This window comes from Motacilla alba, chromosome 26, assembly GCF_015832195.1.
Source record: "Motacilla alba alba isolate MOTALB_02 chromosome 26, Motacilla_alba_V1.0_pri, whole genome shotgun sequence".
In the NCBI taxonomy this organism is placed as follows: Eukaryota; Metazoa; Chordata; class Aves; order Passeriformes; family Motacillidae; genus Motacilla; species Motacilla alba.
Genome location: NC_052041.1, coordinates 3297666 through 3306859, shown reverse-complemented (window position 1 = coordinate 3306859; position 9194 = coordinate 3297666). Strand labels below are relative to the sequence as shown.

At 49.5% G+C, this 9194-nt stretch overlaps 1 protein-coding gene across 1 annotated transcript in view; it reads right to left on the bottom strand.

Annotated features, from left to right (window-relative positions):
• Positions 1 to 661: 661 nt before the first annotated feature.
• Positions 662 to 9194, bottom strand: part of ELK4 (ETS transcription factor ELK4) — an 11294-nt gene continuing 2761 nt past the window's right edge. Inside the window, 5 exon segments of the mRNA XM_038162257.1 lie at positions 662 to 900; positions 2101 to 2217; positions 5158 to 5502; positions 5504 to 6088; positions 7356 to 7571. Of these exon segments, the coding sequence (XP_038018185.1) occupies positions 802 to 900; positions 2101 to 2217; positions 5158 to 5502; positions 5504 to 6088; positions 7356 to 7562 (1353 nt within the window). The 5' untranslated portion in view covers positions 7563 to 7571 and the 3' untranslated portion in view covers positions 662 to 801.

The window sequence follows — 9194 nt, the reverse complement described above, 5'->3', positions numbered from 1 at the left end:
CCGGCAGGGAGCTCCCAGGCTGTGGCACAAGAAATGTTTGGACTCCAGCATTCAAACTCTGTGAGAAGTGAAAGGAGCTCATCCCACCGCTGACGGGCAGGGAAGCATCCAAAATCCAGCCCCACCTCTTCTCCCAGGGGCTCCACATGATTGTCCTGGACATAAACTCGGAATAAATCCTTGAAAAAAATTTCTCCCTGCAAAAAAAAAAAATAAAAATAATCGAGACAAGGGCAGCAGCAAAGCCGCGGAGCTTTTGTTGCTGCACAGGTTGTGGTGCCCTCGGGGCAGAGCTGGCAGCACACTGCCCATTCCCAAGCTTTTCCTGGAATGCCAGCTTCCATCAGGATTCAGGGCTCTCCTTGCTGAGCACAGGAAGCAGAAGAACAGAGGGGCTTGTTGGTTTTTTTTTTCCAAGAGTCACAGAGAAAAGCCTCCTCTGGTGCTGCCTGCTGCAGCCAGGGCAGACTCAGTTGCTGCAACACCACCCAAAATTCCTTTGGGACACGGGGAAAAAACCTTCCAAAGCGAGGAGGAGAAGAGACTGGAGCTGCAGCTCCTATTAAGGCGTTTGCATATACATTCCCAACCTGGGTTCTTCCAAAAAAAGGGGGAATTTTTGCACAAAAAAGGCTTTTTTTTTTCTTCTTTTTTCTTTTTGGATTCGGGAATGGCAACGACTCCGACTGTCGAGAATCTCAGTGGAATTACAAACTGCTCGTCTTAAAAAAAGGTGGCGGAAGGGAAATGTCCCATCTTTGCCTTGCTGGCCACTGTGTCCTCCTGCAGCAATTCCATGTGCTATGTCTTCTGCAGGTCTGGGGAGAAGGGGCCAGGGGTGGAGGGTCCATCCAGTCCAGACAGGGTGAACGGGCCGTGACTGTTCAGCACGGATGGGAACTAAGAGATAAAACAAGAATCATCAAAAAAAACCCACTTTAATGCGCTGCTCCTCCCGTATCTGTGCACAAAGAAGGGAAAAAAAACCCCAAATGAAACAACAAAACGAAACAAAACCACCCCAGATTTCAAGGATGCTCTGGGCTTCACACTTTTAATTTATTTTTAAAGCGGTGCCACAGTGACCCCTGAGCTGAGCTGCCCCATATCCTCATTAAAATGTGACTTTAATCCAGGTTCTGAGGAAAACAGGGTCTAAACTGCCCCTCAGTTAATTATCAGCTCTTTCCAGGCTGAAATATCCAGGGTCATTTCAGCCCTCCTGGTTTATTCCCCATCCTCGTGGTACAGATGAGGAACTTCCTTCATCTCCATGGAGATGACAGATCCCAACCCAGAAGATTTCATTAAATTCTGTAATTTCGACGAAATTAAATAAAAATTAATTCAATTAGTTAAATTCTACCCTTTGGCACAGCAAATTGAGGCAGCAAATGTGGTAATTCCAGTGCCAGAGTGGAAGTGTGAGGGAAAAACACGAGAATTGCAACTGAAGGAGAGGTTTTTTTCTTAAATATAGTGGATTTTTTCCTATATAATAAAAAATACCCTGGTCACGGACACTTCCAGGGATCCAGGAGCAGCCACGGCTTCTGTGCTCGGTCCTCACCACCTCACAGGGGTGAATTTTATGGATTTCTTCCATAAAAATCATCCAAAACTGTGCCACGCATCACCACAGAGATCAAACACACACTCTTTCTCCTCATTAGTTGTGAGATTAATTGATATCTTTTAGCAGGAATGATTGGAGTGGAAATAGAGTGGAAAACTTCTAAAATTCAAGAAAATCCCAACCAAAACAAAAAGTTACAGGGAGGAATTTTTTACAGGAAGAACAGATCTAAAAAAGAAAAATAATTTCTCTCTAAAGCAGTTAGGTTGCAGTAAACTCCAACCAGCCCTGAAACACCAACATTTATAATATCCTGAAATAAAACCAGGCAAAAAAATGAAATTAATGCCCTCAGAAGCCACAGCAGGGGGCAGGAACCAACAACTCCTGGTTTATTTCGAATATTGGGAATAATTTAATCCCAAATATTGGGAATAACTTAATCCCAAATATTGGGAATAACTCAATCCCAAATCTTGGGAATACCAGGTCTGCTGGGGAAGGGACTGGAGGAAGGGACTCACCTGGAAGAGGGTGTTAGCACCTTGCAACCGGGCAGGGCTGAGAGGAGCCACGGGGCTCAGGGTGCTCCAGAAGTGGATGCTGGAGAGCAGGGGGCTGGGAGTCAGCAGGATGGGAGTCTGAAAAGGCAGGAAAGCAGCGGTGAGAGCCTTGCCCGTGGAATTCCAGCCTTTCCCCATGGAATTCCAGCCTTTCCCCATGGAATCCCAGCAGGGAAATCCCAGACTTTCTCCTGGAATTTCAACCTTTCCCACAGAATTCCAGCCTTTCCCCATGGAATCCCAGCCTTTCCCATGGAATCCCAGCCTTTCCCATGGAATCCCAGCAGGGAAATCCCAGCCCTTCTCCTGGAATTCCAACCTTTCCCCATGGAATCCCAGCAGGGAAATCCTAGCCTTTCCCCTGGAATTCCAGCCTTTCCCATGGAATTCCAGCCTTTCCCCATGGAATCCCAGCAGGGAAATCCCAGCCTTTCCCCTGGAATTCCAGCCTTTCCCCTGGAATTCCAGCCTTTCCCCTGGAATTCCAGCCTTTCTCCATGGAATCCCAGCCTTCCCCATGGAATCCCAGCAGGGAAATCCCAGACTTTCTCCTGGAATTTCAACCTTTCCCACAGAATTCCAGCCTTTTCTCCATGGAATCCCAGCCTTTCCCATGGAATTCCAGCCTTTCCCATGGAATCCCAGCAGGGAAATCCCAGCCCTTCTCCTGGAATTCCAACCTTTCCCCATGGAATCCCAGCAGGGAAATCCTAGCCTTTCCCCTGGAATTCCAGCCTTTCTCCATGGAATCCCAGCAGGGAAATCCCAGACTTTCTCCTGGAATTCCAGCAGGAAAATTCCAGCCTTTCCCCTTGAATTCCAACAGGGAAATTCCAGCCCTTCCCCTGGAATTCCAGCCTTCCCTGTGCAATTCCAGCAGGGAAATTCCAGGCTTTCCCACAGAATTCCAGCCTCTCCCCATGGAATTCCAGCTTTTCATGTGGAATTCCAGGCTTTCCCCATGAAATTCCAACTTTTCCAGCCTTTCCTGTGGAATTCCAGCAGGGAAACTCCTGCTTTTCCCCTGGAATTCCAGCCTTTCCCCTGGAATTCCAGCTTTCCCCACAGAATTCCAGCAGGGAAATTCCAGCCTTTCCCACAGAATTCTAGCCTCTCCCCGTGGAATTCCAGCTTTTCACATGGAATTCCAGGCTTTCCCCACGAAATTCCAGCTTTTCCAGCCTTTCCTGTGGAATTCCAGCAGGGAAACTCCTGCTTTTCCCCTGGAATTCCAGCCTTTCCCCACAGAATTCCAGCAGGGAAATTCCAGCCTTTCCCACAGAATTCTAGCCTCTCCCCGTGGAATTCCAGCTTTTCACATGGAATTCCAGGCTTTCCCCATGAAATTCCAGCTTTTCCAGCCTTTCCTGTGGAATTCCAGCAGGGAAACTCCTGCTTTTCCCCTGGAATTCCAGCCTTTCCCCTGGAATTCCAGCTTTCCCCACAGAATTCCAGCAGGGAAATTCCAGCCTTTCCCACAGAATTCTAGCCTCTCCCCGTGGAATTCCAGCTTTTCACATGGAATTCCAGGCTTTCCCCACGAAATTCCAGCTTTTCCAGCCTTTCCTGTGGAATTCCAGCAGGGAAACTCCTGCTTTTCCCCTGGAATTCCAGCCTTTCCCCTGGAATTCCAGCTTTCCCCACAGAATTCCAGCAGGGAAATTCCAGCCTTTCCCACAGAATTCTAGCCTCTCCCCGTGGAATTCCAGCTTTTCACATGGAATTCCAGGCTTTCCCCACGAAATTCCAGCTTTTCCAGCCTTTCCTGTGGAATTCCAGCAGGGAAACTCCTGCTTTTCCCCTGGAATTCCAGCCTTTCCCCTGGAATTCCAGCTTTCCCCACAGAATTCCAGCAGGGAAATTCCAGCCTTTCCCACAGAATTCTAGCCTCTCCCCGTGGAATTCCAGCTTTTCACATGGAATTCCAGGCTTTCCCCACGAAATTCCAGCTTTTCCAGCCTTTCCTGTGGAATTCCAGCAGGGAAACTCCTGCTTTTCCCCTGGAATTCCAGCCTTTCCCCTGGAATTCCAGCAGGGAAATTCCAGCCTTTCCCCTGGAATTCCAGCCACAACACCCCCTCAGCTGCCCATCCCCTCCTTCCTCCTGCTCCTCCTCTCCCTCCCTCCCCTCACTGAGCAATCCAACCCCTTTTTTTCCCCCAAATCCTGCTGGAAGCCCCAGCAGGGCAGCTCCTCCTCCAACCCAGCGCTCTGGAAAAGCGGGATTCAGGATTGAAAAAGGAAAAGCCAACGGGCACGAGCCTGCTCCTGGTGCCACCGACAGCGCCAGCAACAGCAAAAGGAGTTTCCCTCCAGCTCCTGGATATTCCAGGTTCACCAGCCAAGCACTTCCCAGGGTGCCAAAAGAACAACTCCACTTGGATTTTGTTTCTTTTTTTTCCTTCTGTCTTCAGCCACTTCAGCTCTCAACCAGCAGCTTCCCCACGGCTTCGTTCTAATCCCAATTTATTGCAGGGGAGAGATCACACAGATAGAGGATGATTTAACAGCCCTGCTGGATTCAGTTCCCTTCCAAGTTTTCCATGAGACATGAAAGCTTTCCTTTCCCACACAAAGATAACGACCAAATTAAGCAGCTGCTCTTACTGCTGCTTGCTCACAAGACTTTGGCTTTAACTAAATGCTACTAACTGAGTAAAAAACAGCTCGGCAGACACCTCTGTGGGGCTGGCTTTGAAGGATTTAGGAATAATTCAGTATTCCCCTGGCAAGGTTTACAAAACCCTGCTGCAGCTGGTTTGGGTTCTGCCTCCACATGCCAGCCCCGTGTGCATGCCCAGCACCCGGGCACATTTTGGGGTGAATTAACACCAAACCCGTGTTTGATTAAAAAACAAAACCAACCGAACGAGCAGGGAGTGACATCCTGAGTTTCAAATCTCCGCGTACAATGAACTATTCACTTCCCACTTGCTGTTTTCAAGCATAACATCATCACTATTGTTAGCTTAAAAAAAAAAAAGAAACCAGGAAGGGAATTTAAGGGGATTTGGTCACCTGAGAGAAAAGTGCTGGAGTCAGAGAAGCAGTTGGGAGAGAAGGACTCAGGATGCCCAGAGGACTCGGATCGCTGCCTGTGATGACCAGAGTGGGAGCCAGCTCCAGCCCTTTGGGTTTTTTCGACCTGGAGAGATGATTGGCAAATTCCTTCTCCAGCCCAGCCGAATCCTGCTGCTCTTTGGGCTCTGGGGATTGGTGCTGGAGGCTCTGGGCCTGCTCCAGCTGCTGGGAAGCCACAGATTCGATGTCCGTGTCAATGTCCAGGTCGGGGTTGGAGCTCAGGGGCGGCGAGGGGGGCGTGGAGGGCACCTGGAGGGTGGGAGAGACTGAGGATATGGGGGGGGGTCGGGGTGAAGCTGGTGCTCAAGTTTGGCAAAGGTGCTGGAGGAGCTTCAGGGACGGTCAGCTTGGGCAGGACCAGCGTCTCCAGGGTCTGCAGAGTCTCCTCAGAGCCCAGGGGAAGCGAGGAGGACACGGTGGGGGTGGCGGAAGCCGTGGAGGTGACGGCCACCGCCGAAGTGGTGGACACCAGGGGGGCAGAGGGAGGCTTTTTGGAGGGCACGGTGACAAACTTGATGACAGAAGGGGTGGGGTCCTGAGGTTTCTTCTCCGTCAGCTTCTCGGCCGGGTTCTCGATCTTGATGGACCTGAAGAGCTTCACGCTGGAGGAGTTGAGGGAGTTGAGGGTGAAGGAGGAGTACAGGCCTGAGTGGATGTAGTCATTGCGGCTCGAGGACTTAGCACACGACTGGGATTTCTCCTTGCCACAGTTTTCCACGTCCTTGGGGGCGCTGGTGACCTCCCCAAAGCCGGGCATTTCGGGGTCCCCCTCGATCCGGCCCACCACGAGGGGATCCATGTTCAGGATCTCCGGGTACGACACGAATTTGTACACAAACTTCTTCCCATTCACCTTCTTAATGATATTCTGGGGGGAAGAAGACAAAGTATATTTAGACCTTTCTTCAGATTAATTTTCTTCCTACAAACACTGCCTAAAATAGGCAGAGGAATTAAAGTCTGTAATCTTTCAGCCAAAAAAAAAAAAAAAAAGAATGTTTCTTCTTTTCCTGTTTTAAAAACACCCCGAGTGTTCCAGTTCTGCTCTCGGAGCTGGCAGACAAAACACTGCAACAGGTGAGCTTCACCTGACATTAAACATACTAAAAACTGCCAAGAAATCCTGTTGAACATCAAAAAATGCCCATTACCCCCAGCAAGGATCACTCAGCTGGGAACACTGTGGGTAATTTAATAGAACAACTTGCTAAAGGGTTTCTCCAGGACTGCAGAGCTGAGAGCTTGCACTTCAAATCAAACCACCTTTATTCTTAATAAGATGATAATAAAGGAAAATAAGCAGCTGAACTCGTCAGCAGAATGCAGGCTAATCAGTGATTTCAATACCACAGAGCAGCATCTGTCAAACTCGTTTTGCTCCTCAGCGAAATGCCACACACACTTTGGACTCGGAATTATCCTTATTTATCATTCCCTGATTGTTGCTGAGATCTCTCAGTACCAAAGCAGATTTGTGGCACCCAGTAATGAACACCAGCACCCTCCCACCTGCTCCAGGCTGAGGCTCCTCAGAAACTGGGGGTTATTTTTATCTGCTCCACTCACACACCAGCAGCCGTGGGATAAAGGGAAACAAAGGTGAGACTCGAAGATGTTGGATAAACAAAAGCTTCTCACTCTGCGGGGCTGAAAACAACGGGCAAAGTGAAGGCGAAATACTGAATACACAGAGAAAGTAAAAATACTTAGGGCTGGAAAATGTTTATTTTTGAAAGAAATAAACGTAAAGAGAAAGCTGCAAAAAGACCTGAAAGTGGTGCAATATTCACGCTCTCCATCATCATCCTCTCCCTGAGCTTTCCCTGGATTTTAACCCTTGCGAGGCTGTGGATTTTTGGAAGGGGGATTAGGATCCAAATTTATATGAGCAAAGCCACCAAGCCAACACTCTGCACCAAGCCACCAGAACCTCCCGAAACAACCGGCGAGGAGGAAACAGCGCCGCGATAAACGGAATGAAAAACCAACCCAACGCCTCTAAACAAAGCAGCCCAGCTTCCTTCAAGCTGGCAGAGGCACAGCAGTGCCACCCCTCCCCTGGAGGAGGAGGAGGAGGAGGAAACAAAGCTCCTTAGCTAAGAGGGATAAGGATTGGAGCAGGATTTCCACCCTACCTTCACGTAGTAGTAGCGCAGCGCTCGGCTGAGTTTATCATAGTTCATGCTGGGCTTGTTCTTACGGATCCCCCAGAGCCTGGCCACCTCCTCTGCCTGCAGCAGCTTGAATTCCCCGTCGTTGGAGGTCCAGCAGATGATGTTCTTGTTCTGGGGCTCTTGGAGCAGCTGGAGGAGGAACTGCCACAGGGTGATGGCACTGTCCATAGCAGAGAGCTGCAATTCACAAAGGCAGGTTAAGCCCGGAGCATTTCCCTCCTCTCTCCCTACAAGGGGGTGCAAAAATGGAGCAGGGATTGTTATTCCCAAAGCCAGCAAGAGTAAAAAATTATTAGTCACCAGTCGTGAAAGATGTTCCCTGCAGAACTGAGGGGCTGAGTGCCAACTCTGGCGTCTCCTCCCACATGTCAGTACTTTTCACATGGGTTATATTTAGCCTCATTTAACTAAATCAGGTCACTTTGGGTAAGTTGCAGTGAGTCACTACCCCCAAAAAAAATGTTTCCAAGTTGTTCCATGTTCACCCACTCTGGCTTGTGCTGCTTTGTGAGAAAGAGCTCAGGTACACCCAGGTAGGGATCAAACACCCCCTCACCTCCTCCTTCCACCTTGCAGAGCACAGCACAACCAGGAACTGCAAAGCTCCAGGAAGGTGCCAGAGCCAAAACAACTCAATCTCCCCTCGGTTTCCATTCCAGCCTCCCAATCTCCCTTCAAATCTTTCTCTCCCAGGTACCACCCCTGGATTTTTTAATGAGAGTAAACACAAAACTAAATTAAATTCATTCCAAACACGGCCTTTGCTAAACTCTCCATTCCTGCCATGTCTTACCCACGCCAATGATTTAGGCTGGGACTTTCTAGGACTGATATCTGCCAGGTGATTCCTGCCCTGAAGTTGTTGATGCATAAATTCATCAGGGACAGACCAGGCAGGTAACATTTTACCTCGACCATTTCTGACCACACCAAACAGTATTTCCACGAATATTTTTCAGCAGAACACTCATCATTCTGGCTAAGACACAGTGTGAATTAAACCAGGCAAAATATTAATTCAGCGCTTCCTAGAGATTCTCTTAGTCCAGAACTGGTTAATTAACACAGCTTAAACTTCTCCCTGTGAAATAAAAACAGGAAAAAAATGCTCTGGGATAGAGAACACTGGATGTAGATAAGCACTGTATTTGTCCCCCAAGGAAAGCGGGTCCAGGGGTTCCACCTGGGTGAGTTGGACACTCAAACACCGATCCCAAGCTCCAGAGCAAAGCACTGAGCCCAGCCCCAGGGAGCAGGAGCCAGGCTGGTGTTGGGTGATGTCCCTGTGTACACAGGGCTCAGCCTGAGATCCAGCCCGTCCTGCCAGCTCATCCCTGCTCCCAAAGCCTTTTATTCCAATCTCATTAGTGCCCAGCACTTAGCCAGCCCTATATAAGGAAGGGAACTGTGTCCAGGGGAGAGGCTGAGCACTCAGGGAGCCCTGGGACAGGATTAGAGCTGACAGTTCACACAGGGCTCCGGGGAAAACGAGGTGTCCCGGGGCACGGCACCTTTCTGGGCACAGCCCGTGGCATTTTGGCCCCTCTGCAGAATCCCTGCCTCATGGCACACGGGCTGATGTGACATTGATCCAGGCAGGTAAATTGCTGCAATTACATGGAACAATCTCAAAGTGAAGGCCACCCACACCCCCTCGTTAGGCTGGCCCGAGGTGCTTTCCCCGTTAATTACTGCACACGTACAACTCCCTGCTTGCCCAAATTAATTGCTCGGCACTCGAAGAAACTGGAGGCTGTGCTTCCAGACTCTTCCCACACTGCTCTGCGCTGTGCCAGCTGA